The sequence below is a fragment of the Neovison vison genome, chromosome 7 (genome assembly GCF_020171115.1).
Source record: "Neovison vison isolate M4711 chromosome 7, ASM_NN_V1, whole genome shotgun sequence".
NCBI lineage: Eukaryota > Metazoa > Chordata > Mammalia > Carnivora > Mustelidae > Neogale > Neogale vison.
The window spans coordinates 196095560-196115876 of record NC_058097.1 but is presented as its reverse complement, the minus strand read 5'-3'; the positions used below and the strand labels follow the sequence as shown (position 1 = coordinate 196115876).

The following is a 20317-nucleotide window of genomic DNA, read 5'->3' as shown; positions in this document are numbered from 1 at the left end:
GTCTGGCCTTATATTTGTGTCTGTGTGCTTGAAGGAGCAAGCACCTATCCATCTTTACAGCCTGTTTTTGACAGGTAAAGACCTTCTCCTATCAGGCCCAGGGCTGGTGGGATTCTCTCTAGGATCACAGTCACCAAGGTTGGATGAAACTGGGTCACCTTGCTGCTGCTGGGTCCTCAGTTGGGTCTGCAAACCACAAGTCTATTATCAGGTACATGACAGTCCTGGCTCCTGCTGGGTCACTGGAGAGAACCCAGCATGGGCAGGGCTATCCCTGAACCATAGCTGAGAGGGGATGGAGCCAGGTCACAGGGTCCATTCAGGATCCATAGGTGGACCATAGTCAGCCAGTCTGCCTCCTAGGCACTGAAGGGTATGTCTTCTGCTAGGCCCCTGGATGGGAAAGACTGCTCCCAGACCATGGCTCATGCTGTACCCAGGTCATAGTGCTTCAGGCTCCTCAGCCCTAACCAAGGTCAGCAGTCCTATCGCCCAAGGCTCAGGTGGGCATGATTCCTTCCAGGTCCCTTGGCTGATGGTACAATTCACAGAACCAGTGCCAAACACTGACAGAGCCAAGTCCACAAGGGGATGAGGCTGTTTTCTGGTCAGTACCCAGGACCATGGTCAGTGAGCCTGGCTCTTCAGGGTGCAACAGGGAAAAAGGCCAGGAAGAAAAATCAGAGCAGGCAAATTCTGTGCTTTAGCTTTTGTGAATACAAGTCTTTCTTCTTTGGTATGTCCTTTCAATACAGCTCTCCTCAGCAGCTGCAGTAAGGTTTCTGAACCTCTTACTTGGAACACAAAGTTCCCACATAGAAACTCGTGTCCATGGATGGCTGCTTAAATGATTGTTGCTGTGGGGGGTAGGAGTGGGGGATCCCCTATTCCACCATCTTGCTGACCCATAACAAACATTTTAAGGCCAAACAGATAGTATTCTCTAATAATTTCTGGGAGACCTATGATAGACAACACATCTTACATGGAGCTTGTAGCATCTTTCCTGGCACAGCAAAAATCCACATTTGATGTATATCTCTGTGGTGTTCCTCCTGGGCTATGAAACTCGCAGGGCATCTATCTTAGAAAAAATCATGCATCAGAAACCACGATGCCAAAGATCCTCAGGTGCCAGGCTCCCGCAACTTTCCTGGTCAATTTCAGTCTTACAACTTCTACTTCCATTTTTATGTGTTAAGCCCTTGCCCAACAAATCTAATGTTTCAAGAGACATAAATAAAATACAACCAAACTGGAATGGAAAAAGAGGGAAATTTAATTTATCCTCACTGGGTTGAAGGAAAGTAAGGAACGTGATTCCTAAAGTTTGGGATAGGAAACAAAGAATATTAGTTCTTCTTCCTCCCTGACCATATCTTTCAAGTCTTCTTCCTGGTTTATCACAATTCTTGGGAAAAATACACTTCACCACACCACACCCCTTGACATTGCTCAATATTTGCTTAAGTGAAAGAGGCTGAGGCAAGCTAAAGGAGGAACTCTCATTACCCTCTGCCATCACCCAATAAATAGCCAGACAAGCCCTCACCATTCCAGAACACTTGGAAAGATGAGACAATCTCACCAGCTGCCCCTATTGGGGCTCCTATTGTTTTCTCTTATTCCAAGACAACAATGCGAGATCTGTGGTAAGTACACATTGAGCTAAAATTACTCCTTGTGTGACAGTCTTCTAAAGTCTTCTGGCAGAGGACTTGTGTAGAGTGACCTGAGAAAATATCCTATTCCAGTTCTTTTTTATTTTTAAGATTTTATTTCTTTATTTTACAGAGAGATAGAGAGTACAAGTAGGCAGAGAAGCAGGCAGAGGGAGAAGGAGAAGTGGGCTCTCCACTCAGCAGGGAGCCCGATGCGGCACTCGATCCCAGGACCCTGTGATAATGACCTGAGCAGAAGGCAGCCACTTAACTGACTGAGCCACCCAGATGTTTCAGTTCTATATATGGTTGGACTGAGTAATGTAAAATTTGGCAGGACATGGTGAGGGAAGTTCGATAACGTATGTTGTTTTAAGAGGCGTTGTAGATTTAATGCTAACTTGCCTAACTATTCTTCCTATATTTAGATTTTCTCCACCATAGGAACCCTACCAAGAAACTGTCTATTCTTCTTCTATTCAAGGATATACTATTCAGGATACCAGAAATTTTTCAAGATCATAGAAAGCTTTATTTTGAATTTGAGATGCAATCTATTTTTTTGAAGTTCAACCCATGGGTTTTGGGTTAACCCCTTATAACTGCACAGAAAAAATATGTTAAAAATCCCTTTCAAATAACAAAAACTTCTCCCTTGTCATTATTGAGTTTAGATGTTCCAAGGTACACATCAGCCTCTCCAATTCATCCCCACAGGGCATGCATACAAGCCCATCACCTCTCCTCTGGGTATAGGATTCCATGATTATGAGGTTCTATTAAAAACTACTAAGTAGGAAAAAGAAAAACTGGTTCAGGTATAGTCTGACCCCTTACTAGCTGAATGATCCAATGCTTCTGAATATTTTTAGCTTTATCCACGAATTGAGGAGAGTTGGGGAAGGGTGTTGGAGCAAGTGATGTTATGAAGCTTGGTATAGCTCTCAGCTTCATGGTTTCTCTTTTGTAAGTCTTGACCCTGGAATTGTGCTTAAACCCAGTCCAAAGATGACTATGTGGTGCCATCGGTGGCTACATGCTCCTGGTGTTCTGTAGCCTACAAGAAGAGGTCAACACCACAGCTGAAAGACTTGTGTTCACACAAGCTAAAGCAGAAATGCTGCCAACTCTAATTCTTCTTCCTGGCCTGTCATTTCCTTTGTTGTATCCTAAGAATAGGGGGTCTCTGTGGAGGTTTTGAAGTTCAATCCACTGTACAAAATAATTACCTGTCTTTAGTGGACAAGGAACCTGATGAGAGGTTGACCAGGAAATGAAAAGTCTGTTTCAGTGCCGGAAAATCTGCTGAACTGGATGTTTCCATAAAATCTCAGTCATGACTCAACAACTGTCCAATTGTTCTTATAACAAAGAAGGACTTTTCTACAACCACTGGTCCAGATCTCCCTGTCTTTTAAAGAGAAGAAAGATAGAGGGGTGCCTGGCTGGCTCAGTCAGTAGAGCATATAACTCTTGATCTCAGGGTGGTGATTCTGAGCCCCACATTGGGGATAGAGAACTCACATTGCCTCAGTTCCCTAAATATAGTGATAGAAACTACAGTTGAGCTAAGAGTGATAATATGTGTGGTATTTTATAGTTTGTTAACTGATTTCTTGTCCAATAACTATAAAATAAAGGTTAATATCCACAATTTTAAAATGAGGGAACTGAAGGTCAAGAAAGTTACATAAGAATAAATTGGAAAAAAAAAAGAAAAAAAAACTCTACATTAAAAAAAAAAAAAAAGAAAGTTACATAAGTCACCCATCGTCATAAGTTAGGGACCGGAGAATCCAGCCAAGGTCTGGCTGAACAAAGAGCTCGTGCTATTCTCAGTATCCCCACTAACCCAAGAAATAATCTGGAGATGGGTAGGATTTTTCTTGGGAGTGTTAACAAAGTACATTTTTTAAAAATTGTATCTATTTATTTTAGAAAGGGACACAGAGAGAGAGGAGAGAGAGAGAGTGACCATGATTTGGGGGAGGGCAGAAGGAGAGGGAGAGAGAGAATCTCAAGCAGACTGAGCCCAAAGTGGGGCTTGATGCCACCACCCTAAGGTCATGAACTGAACTGAAATCAAGAATTGGCTGCTTAACAAACTGAGCCACCCAAGAACCCCTAAACAAAGTTCATTTAAAAATATTTTTTTAATTTATTTTTTATTTTCAGCACAACAGTATTCATTATTTTTTCACCACACCCAGTGCTCCATGCAATCCATGCCCTCTCTAATACCCACCACCTGGTACCCTGACCTCCCACCCCCCCGCCACTTCAAAACCCTCAGATTGTTTTTTAGAGTCCATAGTCTCATGGTTCACCTCCCCTTCCAATTTCCCTCAACTCCCTTCTCCTCTCTATCTCCCCATGTCCTCCATGCTATTTGTTATGTTCCACAAATAAGTGAGACCATATGATAATTGACTCTCTCTGCTTGACTTATTTCACTCAGCATAATCTCTTCCAGTCCCGTCCATGTTGCTACAGAAGTTGGGTATTCGTCCTTTCTGATGGAAGCATAATACTCCATAGTGTATATGGACCACATCTTCCTTATCCATTCATCCGTTGAAGGGCATCTTAGTTCTTTCCACAGTTTGGCGACTGTGGCCATTGCTGCTATAAACATTGGGGTACAGATGGCCCTTCTTTTCACTACATCTGTATCTTTGGGGTGAATACCTTGTAGTGCAATGGCAGAGTCATAGGGAAGTTCTATTTTTAATTTCTTGAGGAATCTCCACACTGTTCTCCAAAAAGGCTGCACCAACTTGCATTCCCACCAACAAAAAATATTTTAAGTGGTAACTCTTAAAACTCTTAAAACTCTTAAAACTAACCCTTCTTATTTTCCTCCAGTTATTGAGGTTTCAGGACTCTTAATTCCACAGTAGAATGTGACTCCTCCATCCTTTCCTTTGGGATTTGGTCATATTACAGGCTAAGACTAGAGGGTTTTCTGAAAGGTACAGGTTGCTGAATAATGATCCTGATGCCAGATCGGTTGGACAACCAGACAATTCAGATCTCTGGGGTCAGTCACCACCGTACCATAGAACTATTGCCCTCTTATTAATAATCTGATTAAGTTAGAAGATGGAGAAGGGAAGGAACTCAATCCAGCAAGTAGTGAGGACTACAGACTGGGATTGGGAAGACCTGTATTTTAGTCTCCATTAAGCCTTCAATTATGGAAGTTTCTTTAAGGACACCCTGGCCTCAGGATTTCTTTAGGGACACACAGGCTTCCTCCTCAAAATCAGGGAATCATACTAGATCTCCCAGGCAGGACTGATAATCTGCCAATACACAATAGTAAGGCTGAAAAAGCTGTTAAAAAATTGAAACACTTCCACGCTGCTAAAGGAGCAGAGACTCCAGACCCACCTTTGTATTGTTCCAGCAACACAGTCAGTGACCACTGGGTTGTTCTCCCTGGGCCCTGTTACTAAACGTGTCTGTTACAAAACATTTTATTTTTTTTTAAGATTTTATTTATTTATTTGACAGAGAGAGATTACAAGTAGGCAGAGAGGCAGGCAGAGAGAGAGAGGAGGAAGCTGGCTCCCCGCTGAGCAGAGAGCCCAATGCAGGACTCGATCCCAGGACCCTAAGATCATGACCTGAGCGGAAGGCAGCGGCTTAACCCTCTGAGCCACCCAGGTGCCCTGTTACAAAACATTTTAATACCAACACTGTTCCTAGGGTTCCTGTTCCTTAATATTTTCTTAGTGTGCATTTCTTATTTCTTCTTATTTCCTCCTTCCCCTGCCACAGAGGTAAGCAAGGAAAACAAAACTGCTCTAAAACCTCTGATACATACAATGATCAACTCAAATTATACCAAAACAATCCATGCCGCCAATGCACTGCTGTCCCTCAGACTTTGTGGGTCCCTGAACCAAAGCCAAGATCAACATCTGACTGAACAATTCATACTCACTGTGAACAGTACAGGTGAGTAGCTTTATTCTCTGTAAGTTTTAGGAAAACACTTACCTATCCATAAAGATTATCTCCAGCAACATATCTTTAGACATAATTTTGTATCCAAAGTCTTCCTGCTACATCTATTCTAGCTGTATAAAACTTGAAGGGACAGAAAGATACCTCAAAAAGTGGAGACGCAACATGGGGGGGTTGGAGGGTAGGGAAAGAATAAATGAAACAAGATGGGATCCAGAGGGAGGCAAACCAAAAGAGACTCTTAATCTCACAAAACAAAATGAGGGTTGCTGGGGAGAGGGGTTGGGAAAGGGTGGTTGGGTTATGGACATTGGGGAGTGTATGTGCTATGGTGAGTGCTGTGAAGTGTGTCAACCTGGCGATTCACAGACTTGTACCCCTGGGGCTAATAATACATTATTTGTTAATTTAAAATAATAATTATTATAATTATAATTCAAATAAAATGGAAAAAAAAAGAAAGAAAGATACCTCAAATCCTCTTGCTATTTACAGCTAGGCCTTACTTGTCTGTGTCCTGAAAAACATTTTCCTTTAAAGAGTCACAAAAAAAATCAAAATAAATTAAAGACTCTTATCTACTAATACTGTTCTGTAAGTTACCTGAGTTCACAACCAGAAGGGATATGGCCCACATGTAAGAAACCGGACAATAGCAAGGAAACCGCAGGGAAATAGAGATGAGGACTGGGTCTTTTTGGTTTTGTTTCTCTTTTTGTTCTTTGTTTGTTTTAGAGAGGTGGGGAGGGACCAAGGTAAAGGGAGAGAGAGTATCTTAAGCAGACTCCATTCTCAGCACTCAGTGCAGACCCCAATACAGGGCTCAGTCCCACAACCCTGAGACCATGAACTGAGCCAAAATCAAAGAGTCAGATGCTTAACCAACTGAGCCATCCAGGCACCCCAGATGAGGACTGGGGTTGAATGCAGGCTAGATGCTGAGCCCTTCATGTCAATAGGGAGCCTTAGCTTTCTAATAGAGATAAGCGAGAAATGAAGCCACCCTTACCTACCTCACAATATTATTCTAAGAGTTACAAGAAACCTGAGAATTTTGATACTCTACAAGGCAGAACATCCAAGTCAATTATTACTATCTTGGCAAGATGGCACCCACAAAGAGAGTAAATCCCAAAGTTTTATTATCTATTTTTTTCCTTTTAAAATTGTTATAAGGATTGCAGGATTCCCAAAACACTTCATGATTTCATGGGGAAGACTATGATCTAGCTGGCATTTATACAGCACTGCTAGAAAAGTCTCTGCTTTGGGAATAAAGAAGACAACAGTAAAATATTTGTATAGAGTGGAAAAAAGGAGAGAATTGATAGGTGATGTAAGTCAAGATGCCAAAAAAAGTCACAAACATGTACCTTGTTAAACTCGAATACTTTTCTTTTCAGAGCCAACTTTAACCTCGGGACAGCTTGCCTTGGCTATACTGGCTTTGGGAGCATGTAAAGCACCTGATGGGATGTCTATAAATTATTCTGAACTGGTCAAAAGACTAGGAAATAAATACAAAGAAGAAATCAGAAATATGGGTGAGAGTCAAATGTTCAGAGTCCCTGGACAACTTGTCTTCTCCTCCACTGGTTCAGATCTCAATGAAGTTTCCCTTCAGTCTTCCCTTCTCCTCTTCATTCTGTTCATCCCACATAACTTTGATCATTTTCCCTTCTTCCCTCTTTCAACACGCATCTTGAATTTTCTTTTCAAACAGATCCAAATGAGCATGGACTTTACATCCACCTTACATAAGATGATGAACACACACACACGCACACACACACACACACACATACACACACACACACACACTAATAGAACACAGTTTTCTTGTTCTCTAGAAGCTTGACTTTTAGACAAATAATGAAATACACCAGAAATGGCTGCTCAATACAAGACACTATGTCAGAAGTACCAAAACATATGATACTAGTAGAAGAGATAAAGAGATAAAGATGGCCAAAAGTGCTTTATCACTGGGAAAAATGGGCTGATTGTGATCATGGCTACTGAGGTGCATTGTTTTTATTTCAACACTCACCCAGTACTCATCCTGTTATCCATTAAGCTGTTCTAATCCCATCATCTTGTGAGACGGCCTCTACTTCTTCTACTTCTCCTACTTACAGTTCCAACACATTTCCATTCAAAGTGCAAGAAGCTTAGTGGTGGGAAATCTGTATTCTAGTCCTACTTCTGTAACCACCTGAGTATCAGGATGGTACTTTAATCTCTTTAGTGCTGAGTCACCTCAGTTATAAAATGAAAGGAGTTGAGTTAATTTGGTGGCTCTTAACAGCCTTTACATTTCTTAGGTTTGATGATTCTATGAGTGATCTTTCTCCCTCTATTACTCACCTTTCCTTAAATGTAAAGAAATTCTAAAAAAGCAGGTAGGAATAGATTGAAAGTTTATTACTCCACTATTACTTCCATGAGTAAGGTATTTCTTTCCTCTCTGACAGAAGATCATAATGGCAATCCACTGACTAACTACTACCAGCTCAGCCTGGACATTTTGGCCTTGTGTCTGTTCAATGGGAATTACTCAATCACTGAAGTTGCTAAATTCTTCAATCCTGAAAATAAAAATTACTATTTTCATGGACAGTTCTCAGTAGGTGAGTGATTACACCCAGTTCCCTTGGCATAGAGGACACAGTCACTGGTAAGTCTTTTCCTTTGAGTTTTTCTACCTGTAAGTACTTGGACTTTATTTTTATCCTCTTTACCCTAGTGATCAGGGAAGAGAATTTTCTTTTTGAGAAGAACGAATATTGGGGGGCATTTAAGCATCTTTCTAGATATCTAATATAAGTAGAAAGATCCAGTTCCCACACTACTCCTTCTTTGAATTATATAACCAGTGGATATTAACTCTTGACCTTAATTTTCCCATCTGTAAAATAAAGATAGATTGTGAGAATCTTCATATAAGACATTTTAGGAAGTGTAAGTATAGAGGCAGGAAAACAGTGGAATTCATTTAACTTATCTTCACCTCTTTCTCTAATTTATTGGGAGCATTGAATGTGTGGGCTTACTTGGACAACACAACCTCTCCATGGACAAGGGCCCAATATTTTGTTTAATAAAGTCTGCACCTTCAATAGACAAGGACTAGAAATTTTCTCCTGGGTCAGTTTACACATCCAAAAGGAAGCCCCCTCTAGACAGCTAGCATTGTTGCTCAGCCCTTATGGATCCAGAGACAAAAGCTCATCTTTCTCCAAGAAGCCCAAAGAGAATCACCACTCAGTATCTCTGGATAGTAAGGTGATATTTCTTTCCATGGGAGAGGGAAGGTACCACACTTAAAGAATCCAGCAGGGGAACTAAGTAACAAGCCAGAAAAAAAGATTTTATCCTCCCTTCTTCCAAACTCTTGCTTCATCCTCCCCCTTAAGAAGCTTTATTGGAAAACAACTCTCTTAAGGGCTATTTTTCTAATCAGCCTAATGGAAACATTGGAACATTGCAAAGACATATGTTGCTTGGGGTATCATCATGAATTCTCCCAATTCCTTTGCCAATATGGCTGAGAGATGAAAAAAAAAATGAGAACAGCCAAGATGTAGAAGTGGAAAACTGTCCATGTGTATGCACCTGCAAATCTGTATGTGTTCCTATGACCAACAGGTGAGTTATTGTGTACAAGGCACAGGGATACTGAACATAAGAAAGCGATTTTGAAATATTTGAGTGTTTAGTGCTGAAGAGATGATTGCTATCTCTTCAAATCCTTCTCTCCCATCATCAGCTAGGATGACCAATCTTCCCAGTTTGTCCAGATATGAGCCTCTTTTAGTGCTGAAAATCCTGCCTACCAGGAGACCCCTCAGACCAAGGCAAACTGGAATGGTTGGTCAACCTATCACGAATGTTTTGTTTCCTGGCAGATACTGGTGCGATGGCGGTCCTGGCTCTGACCTGTGTGAAGAACAAAACAAGAGGGCAGAAACAAATAGATAAAAAGGATATAGAGAATATTAATAATTATACAGAGTCACTGATAAACAAGATTCTGTCTCAGAAAACAGAAAATGGTCTTCTTGGAAACATATATAGTACAGGAGAAGCTATGCAGGTAAGTCAGAGGGTAAAACAGGAGACAGAGAAGAGAGTTATGAAGGAAAGAAATATCTGTATCCTTTCTTCCTGGCCCCAGAAGATATTATCCACTCTGCTTCCTATACGGACTGATTTTATGTGATTCTTCTCCCCTGATGGAAATGTATTCTCCTCACCTTAGATCCTGACATTTCCATGTCCAGTGCTTCCATGAAGCTTTTCCTGACTACAACTTTTTTAAATTTTAGAGTCTACTCCAACCTCCTATGTTGTTCTATCACATGCAATTTCACCATATGCCATATGCCAGCGTTTGGTGCTTGCCTCTTATCTCCCAAATTAGATTATGGCTGTCCAAGTGATAAGAGGCAGTGCCAGTAATACCAGCTAGTATTTACTGGCATGCTCATTAATGCACACAACAGCCCAGTGAGGAAAATATTATTAGCTCCATTTCCCAGAATAAGAGCATGAGTCATGGAGTATCAGTAACTTGCCTAACATTACAAGGCCAAAATGTGATTTACATGGAGAGGGAACCTAAACAGTTGGTTTCAAAACTCATACTTGGCACCCACTCTGTCCTGTATATGTTCCTTGAAGTCTGGGGCTTTATTCCTGCATTCACTCACTGATTTACATGACCCTGAGGGGTAGATACAAGAAGAGATGAAGGAAGATTGACAGGAAACAAAATTTCACTGAATCTTTAGTAGGAGTAGGGGTCTGCCAGCCTACCCCAGGATGAGAGGGCTTTCCAAGGGAGAGAGGACAGCAAGGACAAAGACCAGAAGCATGAAAGAACATTGTAGCAAGATCAAGGTGTTCAATGTGGCCAGTGAGGGTCCTTGAGAAAAATTACAAGAAGCTGGGGTTTAATAGTGGTCCAGTCACGCAGGTTGTCTTTACTGTTGGTGAGAGGATGTTGTCTGTCTTGCTGAGTTTGGCCTTCAGAGAACACTGGTTGTCCATTCTGGCTGCACATATGAATCATCTAGAGGAGCTTTTGGAAAACACTAATATTTAGGCTCCATCAGCCAGTCAGTAGAGAAACTGAGAGGTGGAGCATGGGCCTTGGTCCAGTTTTACATTTTTTCATTTAAATTCAAGTAGCCAGCATATAATACATGACTTGGTTTTTGATGTAATGTTCAATGTTTGATTAGTTACATATAACACCCAGCTTGGTCTGGTTTTGAAACCCTACAGGGGATATTTATTCACAGCAGACTTGGGAACTGTGTGCCTACAAGACAGTTTTGAAGATGAAATGAAATATAATCCTTTTTATATTTTTTATATTTTTTTAAGATTTTATTTATTTATTTGACAGACAGAGATCACAAGTAGGCAGAGAGGCAGGCAAAGAAAGAGGAGGAAGCAGGCTCCCTGCTGAGCAGAGAGCCCGATACAGGCTCAATCCCAGAACCCTGAGATCATGTCCCGAAGGCAGAGGCCTTAACCCACTGAGCCCCCAAGGACCCCTATAATCCTTTTTTTAAAATATCCCACAAATGCTTGTTGACTTCTTGGTTAACTTAAAGAGTCTTCAGGAAAAATGAAAAGAGGAACCGTCCTTCCCTTAGAAACTATAGAGCGACGTCTGCAGGACCAACCCGTTTTTGTCCTTGTCTTACTCACTCTGATACCTTCCTAAATTTTCCTACCCTGTCATGCTGTCCCCTCCGGTTTACATTTGCTGCTTCTATAGTTTCTATTCAAGAATCTATTTGACCCCACACTGTTAAGGAAATAAGGTCAGACACCTCACTCTGAAGCTCAGGGATCCACCAATGTGGCCCCGACCACATTCTCTGCCTGTTCTTCCACAATCACCCTGAGTCTCCCCTGTACACCAGTCCTCCAAGGCCATGAGGAATTCCCCAGGGATTTTGCAGACAGTGTCATCAGAGACAGGCCATGCCCTGGCCTCACCTACTCTAGCATCCTTGATCATGCTATTCCCTCTGGGTATAGTGCTCCTCTCCTGTCTCCTACTGAAATGCTGTCATATCATCAAGGCCTACCTCAAGTACTACCTTCCTCAAGTATGTGCTCTCCCTCTTCTGAAAAGCCATGGCACTAGATGCTTCTCTTAAGGCATTCGCCTTAGGGACTCCTTCATGATTGTCTGTTAACAGCATTTATCAGGTATCTCCCATGTTGAAAGGTATTGTTCCGTGCCAAGGCTACAAGAGTGAATAGGTAAAGTCTGTTCTTATTGATGCCATTACTGGTTGTGTTATTAAGCAATTCTCCATCTCCCCCCAAACTAGTTTTTAAACTTCTTGGTGTCGGGAAAGGTATCCTAGTTGTCCAAGGTGCTTCCCCTGTGGTCAGTGTCCAGTAAATATTCACTGAATTCATTAGATGTAGGCTTTGTCCCTATTTGACCTTTCTCTCATTCATTCTCATTCCCTTTCATTCTTTCTCTCACACTTTAGGCTCTCTTTGTTTCATCCAACTATTACAACGAAAATCAATGGGTTTGTGAAAAAACACGGGATACAGTGCTCACAGAAATTTCTCGAGGAGCATTCCGTCTGCCAACTGCTGCAGCTCAAATCTTACCAGCCCTGATGGGAAAGACCTACTTGGATGTTAACAAAGACTCTTCCTGTGTCTATGGCTCAGGTAGAGTACTAAAGAGCAGAATACCCAAAGAATGTGAGACTAAGATGTTCTTAGGGACCAAAACTGACCAGATAAACCCCTAAAGCATAAGAGTTCTCAGATAGAATGCGGTCCTCCATGTGTCACCAGTGATTATAACCGCCTGAGGATTTGTTCTTAACAGTGTCGTAGATGGTTGTTCTTGTTTCAAACACTGATAAACAATGTAGACTTGATTCAGTAATGTCTGTCTTCAAAGGGATGTTTTCTGATGGTTAGAGAGATGTTCTGAGCATCATTCCCATTCTAAACAAAGTATGCTCTCTGACTCTCCGTTATGCACAATGAGTGAGCCCTCAGGGAACTCAGAGGAATATGGAAGGAATATGAAAGGGTTATAATAAGAAAATTAGAACATGAATCATTTATTCAAACAACTGATTTTTAAACCAGGGATGAAAGAAGATTTTACTTTTATCTATGTTCACTCCTGGCTCAGCCACTTGCAGGTTTAGAAACCTCAGACAAGATGTTTAATCTCTAAACTTCAGTTTACGAATATAAAACATGCAAATGATAAACATACCTAACATGGATATTTGTAAGGACTGAATAAGATAAGCTATGTGAAATGATTAGTACAGTGCCTGATAATTAATATGTCTTCAATAAATGTTAAGAAATAAAAGGCATCCCAAAAAAGGGAAGCATCATTATAGGCTATACAAAAGAAAAGAAAAGAAAAGAAAAATTCAGGAGCATTGAAGAGAAAGAAGAGACAGGGAACCTGCATTGTTTAAACAGCTGGGAGTGAAGCTAAACCACACATTTACAAGCTGATGCCTATCTGGTTTAGGCACACAAGAGATCCGCCCCTTGGCTGATGATTCTTGCTCCTTGTAGCAATCCTCCTCTACCTAAAGGAAAGCAGGCCTGGGGGAGGGGTTGGATACGTTTGTAAACCTGAACATCATTTTTATTTTCCTGAATAGTAATTCTTCTCTGCTTTTCTGTTTCTGCCAGATTCCTTCCACACTTCCACTCAGGAGCCTATTGTATCAGTGACACCTGCTGTCTCACCTTCACAAATCCAAGTAAATTACTCTGTGGTAATTGATAATAGAAAAGATCGCATTGTGGTCTCTGTGACAGATGGTTCTGTCTTCCTAAATGTGATGGAACAAGCTCAGAAAGAAAATCCAACTCTATTTAGGTATGTCTGTGCCTAACCTAAGGTGAAGGTATTTGGTGATTTTGAAAGACTCAGTAAGAACACATAAATACCTGAATAAAAGTGTATTTGAAACAAGTCTTCATTAGTACTTTGCTCTCCATCTATATCTCATGGCAGGGGTTAAAAAAAAGGTGAGACTTTCCATCTTCCAACACACAGTAGGTACACTAAATTAATGGTCACTTAATGGGTGAATAAGTCCAAGAGATCTCTCTTCTGTCAGTAAAATTCCTTCAACAAAGAGAACCTCTTAGCTCAGCCATTTTGTGTTCAGAACACTGGGTCATTATCTTTGAATCACTGACCCCTTTGAAAATCAGATGAGTGCAGTGGCTTCTGATCCCAGACAAGTAAACATAGACACAAAACTTCCTTTAAATCAGAGGTTTCACAAATGCCCTGAGTCTCTCCATGCTCCTCCCTTTCAGATTCATGGAGCCCAAGTTTAGGTTTCCTGGCCTAAAGAGGTCAAATATTAAAATTAAGATATTAACTTTGCCTCTGAAAGGTATGATTCACTTGACTCCCTAAACCTAATCAGCAATTACTTTGTCTAGTAACATAATGTAAGATGCCATAGAGAAAATTTTATATATATAGTATGTACTGTAAATGTTATGAGTGTGCGCGCACACACACACACACACATAATGTAAGTATTTTAAAGTTTGCTTTCAAGGGCTCCCAGGAAGGCAGAGAAATGTGCCCAGGGAATATGAGACAAACATTGGCTATGTCACTTTTTAATAAACACAACATGAAATATTAAGTTGCTCTTTCCTGTTCTTCTTTCCTAAGAGAAAACCTACTTACTTATGATGCCTCTAGGATGTGAGTTTAACATTTTCTTCTGCTGCTTTTGTCTCTTCAACCATTACTATCTTGGGGTAGAAGATTAGCAGTTGTTAAATACAGACTGTCTACCACAAAGGGAGGCAGGGGCAGAAATAGGCTTCATTCCTCTAATTCAGCAGAGATTGTGCGGTGCCTGCATCAGAACCACCTGGAGTGTTTATGACACATGCAGATTCCTAGTCACCACCTATTTACCTACAGAATCAAATTATCTGAGGATAGGGCCAGGAAATCTGCTTTTCTTGATAATGGCTTCAAATGATTCTTAGGTCCATTGGAGTTTGAGAAATGCCCATTAAAGTTGCCCTTGAAAGTTCTAAGTTCTTGAAACCCATTTGTTGTCCCCACAGGTTCAAAACAAAGGAGACCGCATGGGGCCCCTACATCATCAGTGTTCGAGGCATAACAGCCAGCACTAATGACAGGACCTACTGGGAGCTCCGGAGCAATGGTGAACACCTGAACCAAGGTAAGGGAGAGAGGTCTAAAAAGCCCCACAGAGTGACAATGCCCCCAAACATCCAGAAGTGAGTGTGTAAGCTCTGGTGGGGAATGTGCCAAGGTGTTGGGAAAGTGAGAACCATTATTTGGTGATTTGGTAGTTAAATCATTTGAACCATTGGGCACCTGGATGACTGAGTCAGTTACATGTCCATCTCTTGTTTTGAGCTCAGGCCATGATCTCAGGGTTGTGAGATCAAGCCCTGAGTAGGGCTCCATGCTCAGTGAGGAGTCTGCTTGACATACTCTCCCTCTCCCTCTTCCTCTGCCCCTCCCCTTCCCTGCTCCTATTCTCTTTCTCTCTAAAATAAATAAATCTTTAAAAGAATCATTTGACCCACTTTTCATTCTTCCTTTTCAGGAGCTGGTAGTTATGTTGTCCACGCAGGAGATGATTTGGAGGTTCGCTGGAGCACATACTAATAAATTCAAACAGTGGACTTACAGGCAGAGATTGGCCTCATCCCTTCCTTTTCTCTCATCTCCATTTTAATAGGAGCATCAATAAGCTCCCCTTCTCTCTTTATGTGTTCAATTAAAGATCAACAACAATACAAAAGGAGAATTTTCTAATCATTTCATTTTAAAGGGGGATTATTGGTAGAAGGAAGGGGAAGTGAAAAGAGATTAGACCATATGTCTAAACTGAGTTCTACTCATGGTTCCACTGCTAACTGTGTGGGTGACCTCAGGCAGTGAGTGGGAATGGAGATAAGGTTCTAGATCTAGTGTTGAAGCAGCGGCCAATGAGATCTGGTAGAAAATCTCTAGGGAGGCAGTTCTCTGAGGCCCAGATGTAAGGGACTAACTGAGTGGACATATTGACCTCAGAAAGGCAGTGGGTAGAGAGAAAAAGGTCTGAGAAAGAGGGAAAGGCGAGACTTCTACATAAAAGACCAGTCCATAAAGTCTCAGGAATAGTCTCCAGCTATCTCCCTTGGGTTCCATTTTTTTCTTCTTCCACATGTATTTTCCTTTTATTTCACCATAAAAATCACTCTGATATTCATATCATCAAAATACACGTGAGGAAAAAATCACCTTTGATGATATCAGTAGAATTCACATTTTAAAAGTATATATATATTAAATCAGGGGCACCTACAGGTGCCTGGGTGGCTGAGTCAGTTCAGCAGCTGACTCTTGGTTTTGGCTCAGGTCATTGACCTTAACACCCTGGGATCAGTGGTGTTGGGCTACCTGTTCAAAGAGGAGTCTGTTTGAAGATTCTCTCTCTCCCTTTCCCTCTTACTCTGCACCTCACCCAGCACTCCCTCTCTCTCTCTCTCTCTCTCTCTCTCTCAAATAAATAAATCTAAAAATAAAAATAAGTTAGGGGTGCCTAGGTGGTTCAGTTAGTTAAGTGTCCCATACTTGAGTTCCGCTGTCATGAGCTCAGTGAGGTTTAGCACCACAGCTAGCTCCATGCTGACCATGAAGCCTGCTTGAAATTCTTTCCCCCTTCCCTCTGCCTCCCCCTCTGCTTCTTACCTCGCTCTCTCTCAAATAAATAAATAAAATCTTTAAATAAAGATACCCCAAAAGGAAGATGCCTTCAGGCAGAATTAGTTCAATTGCTTTATAAATGCCTCCCTCATTTCTCCTGTGTTCCCTTCATGATACTCTTAGCTTCCTCCCATACCACCAGCAACCCTTCTTCATAGTCAGGCTCTGATCATTGCTTTCTGATACTGGTCCTCAACCCTCAGGGTCATCTCCACATGATTCTTCATTAACTGGATATGACAGATGTCTTCATCACTAGACAGCAATGGATTCTATCCCCTTGGGTCTGGGTTTCATCTTGAAAGCTAAGCTAGAGACAGGAGACCTTCATGGTGCTCCTCATATTGGGGCAGCAGCTGTCAGACATGTTTGTAGACTCTACAAGCTATGTGAAATTGAGGGATAATGGCTTATGGTAATAAATATGCAGAATGTTACATAATTGCTATTCCTGACTATGATACACAGTGTGATCATACAACTATCATCCAACCACAACACTGTAAACAGTGAAAGCAAACACTGTTAACAATTACGCTCAAAAAGACATATTAGAAACTGGTAATATCCTAGGGGGAAAAACAGTACATATGGCTGGTTTTGTCCATCAGGAAAAATGATGAAGCTCAAGCAAAAAATTACAGGAAGTACTGAACCTGCAATGGACCCACTGAAATTGAATTTCAAAATAATGAAATTGGAATGGGTCCTTTTGAGATTGCAGACTATCACACAAAGATTCTAGATCACTTTCGATAATAACCACTCAACATCAGTAAAGCACACAATTTATATTAGACCTATTCTCCCAAATGTGGTATAAGGATATTCTAGTTGGCACACTGACACAGAATCAAATAACAGGTTATCACAGCATGAAAAAATCATTTCCTTTACAATTCTCATTTAATTCCTTTCATTGGATCAAGCATAAAATCTCCGTTAATACCACTGTGTTTCTAACACTTCCCTGTAGCACCAGGAGCCTCCATTCTTAGCAGACAGAGCTCAGTTTCTCCCAATCACTGGTCCCATAGTAGAATATAGTAACATTGCTATCTGATAGGAATGCATTTAATCACAGAGACAGACATGGAGAGAAATGGAGTAACATTCCCTTTGCATTCTACTGACATTGCCCAGGGAATCCTAGCTCTGGCAACACCTGCCTTATGAGAAGCTCTAAGGCTTAACACCACAACAGAACCGAGAGAGTCTGAAGGGAGAAACTTCCCTCTACTGTCACAGCAGAGAATAATCAACACAAATAAACCTCTCAGACGTCCATTGAGAGTCTGGGTGCTTGGATACCAGACAGTGAGGCACAGGAGAAAACAGGCAAATAAATTGATCATTTTCCATCAAGGCATGCCTGGGTGGCTCAGTCAGTTGAGTATCTGACTCTTGATTTTGGCCCAGTCATGATCTGAGTCCTGAGATCAAGGTCCAAGTCAGGCTCTGTGCTCAGCATGGACCTTGCTTGAGATTCTCTTCCTCCCTCTCTCTCACTCTGCCCCTCCCCCAACTTCCCCCAACACCCCCCCACCCCGGTCTCTTAAAAAAAAAAAAAATAGTTCCCTCAATAGTTAGTCAAGGACTGTCGAAATATATGAGTTAAGAAATGTATGGCCTGTGTGGTTTCTGTTCCGGAAGTTATTTGCTAAGTGAGACAATTGTATCATAATCAGTTTTGCAACAACCACAGCTGTGACAATTTATAAGGAAAAGTGTGTTTAAAGAGCAGGCACATGAAGGGGTTGTGGCTTATCTCAGAATGGGCACAATCAGGCACTGAAACCCAAAGTCAGTGCCATGCTGGGATCCTAATCCTGTGTTAGATTCTTACTGCTGATCCAACAAATTACCACTAATTACTGGCTCAAGGCAAACACATCATCGTACAGTTGTGGAGGTCAGAAGTCAGAAAGGGGTTTCACTGAGATAAAATCAAGGTGTTGAAAGGGCTGAGTTCCTTCTAGAGGTTCTAGGGGAGAAACCCGTTTCCTCACCTACTCCAGCTTCTGGAGGAAGCCAGCATTCCTCCACCTTCGAAGCAGCATTCAGATCACTCCCACCTCTGTTCCCATCACCATATCCCCTTCTCTGACTCACTCCGCTGCCTCTCTCTTCCAGTGATAAGGACCTCTGATTACAGTAGATCCTCTGATACAAACCAAAATAATCTTCTTATGTTAAAATCAGCTCATTTTAGCAACCTTAGTTCCCCCTTGCCATGTGACCTAACATATTCATAGATTTCAGAGATTAGGATGTGGATACCTGTATGGTGTTGGGGGGAGGGCATAATTGTGCCTACCACTCCTTCACATGACATGCAAACCCCTCAAACTTTCTGGTCTCACCCCACTGTACACTACATAGTAGATAATAACACAAAACTTGATGGCTTAGAACAACAAGATATATTATCTCAAGTTTCTGTGGGTCAGAGTCTCTCAATGAGGCCACAATCAAGATGTCAAATGAAGCTTCATCTGAAAGCTCAACTGGGGAAGAATCAGCTTTCAAGATCATTCACATGGTTGTTGGCAGGATTTCTGCTTTCCTGGCTGTTGACTGGAAGCTACCCCCAGTTCTTTCCATGGAGACTTCTCTATCAGGCAGCTCAGAACATGGCAGCTGCCTTTCTCAGAGCAAGAAGCAACAAGAACCAAAGAGAGACTTCAAGCAAGAGAGAAGTTGGGCCTTTGTAACATCATATAACTTTTCCTATATTATATTCATAAGAAGTGAGGCCAGCCCACACTCTGGGGAAGGGGATTTCACAAGGGCATGGATATCGGGATGTGGGAACACAGGGCCATGTCAAAAGCTGTCTAATGCACTCCAATATATATCCTGTGCTTTCATCTCACAAAACCACCAACACTCCCCTGAGAAAGAAAAAAAAATGTCCTATATTTGTTCATTAATTTGCTCATCCAAAAATTATTTATTCTGTTCCTACTGTGAAATAAGCAGTAGAGTAGCTCAAGGGCTGGAGATAGAACAGTGAACAAGAAACAAAGACCCTTCCCCCTTGGAGTGGACATTCCAGTGGAGAGGGTGACAGACAGTAAACAAACCACACAGTGTGACAGAGGGTGAGGAGTCATGACAGGGAAGGGGCACAGTGGGTGTCCATGGGGGTGACACTGTCTTCTACATAAGAGAGATGGTCTGGGAAGAGCTCTTTGAGACCTGGTCCTTGAGCAAAGACATGAAGGAAGTGTGGGAGCCACAGTGAGAATATCTGAGGAGGAGTGTCCCGGGAAGTGCGGACAGCAAATCCAAAGGCAGGTGATGGGTTCAGGGAACAAGAAGCTCAGTGCCGCTGGAGCAGAGGGAGCGAGGGAGAAGGAAGTCACAGGGGATATCCAAAGGCAACCAGGAGCCAGAACTGACAGGGTCTTGTCATTAAAAATGACTTTGAATTTTATTCTAAGATCGGAGTCACTAAAGAATGGCCCCGCCAAATAAAACTGCTTAAATTCCAATAGTTACAAAAAAAATTAGCCCCTCCCTTCATAATTTCAAATACTATTTCTAGTTATATGTTATAGGAAGGTATACTTTGCTTTAATATAGCTGCATTTAACATTTAATATAGTCCATTGATCCACATTTTCTAATTACTTACTTTAAAAGATAGTATCTGAAAGCCCTAGGTGTTTGAAACTGCTTTGTTCCCAGATAAAGAAAGAAAAGTCAAATGAAACAATCTCTGGGCGGGGCCTCTGGGTGGTTCAGGTCCGCTAAGCATCCGCTCTTGATGTCAGCTCAGGTCTTGATCTCAGGGTCATGAGCTGGAGCCCTGCCTTGGGTTCCACACTGGGCATGGAGCCTACTTAAAAAACAAACATACAGTTTCTGGGAAGCTTGGGTCCATGGCTCA

General features: G+C 41.7%; 1 protein-coding gene across 2 annotated transcripts; it reads left to right on the top strand.

Moving 5' to 3' along the window:
- The first annotated feature begins 1508 nt into the window (after window positions 1-1508).
- TCN1 (transcobalamin 1) lies at window positions 1509-15475 on the top strand. 2 transcript variants are annotated; one of them, XM_044261138.1, is made up of 9 exons: window positions 1509-1652; window positions 5445-5624; window positions 7037-7177; window positions 8111-8263; window positions 9542-9729; window positions 12158-12347; window positions 13350-13539; window positions 14766-14884; window positions 15278-15475. In XM_044261138.1, exons 1-9 carry the CDS (start codon window positions 1574-1576, stop codon window positions 15337-15339), a joined length of 1302 nt encoding a protein of 433 aa, XP_044117073.1. In that variant the 5' UTR covers window positions 1509-1573; the 3' UTR covers window positions 15340-15475. The 2 variants fall into 2 exon arrangements, with proteins under 2 accessions (XP_044117073.1, XP_044117072.1); XM_044261137.1 differs by having other exon boundaries at window positions 8108-8263.
- Window positions 15476-20317: the final 4842 nt, after the last annotated feature.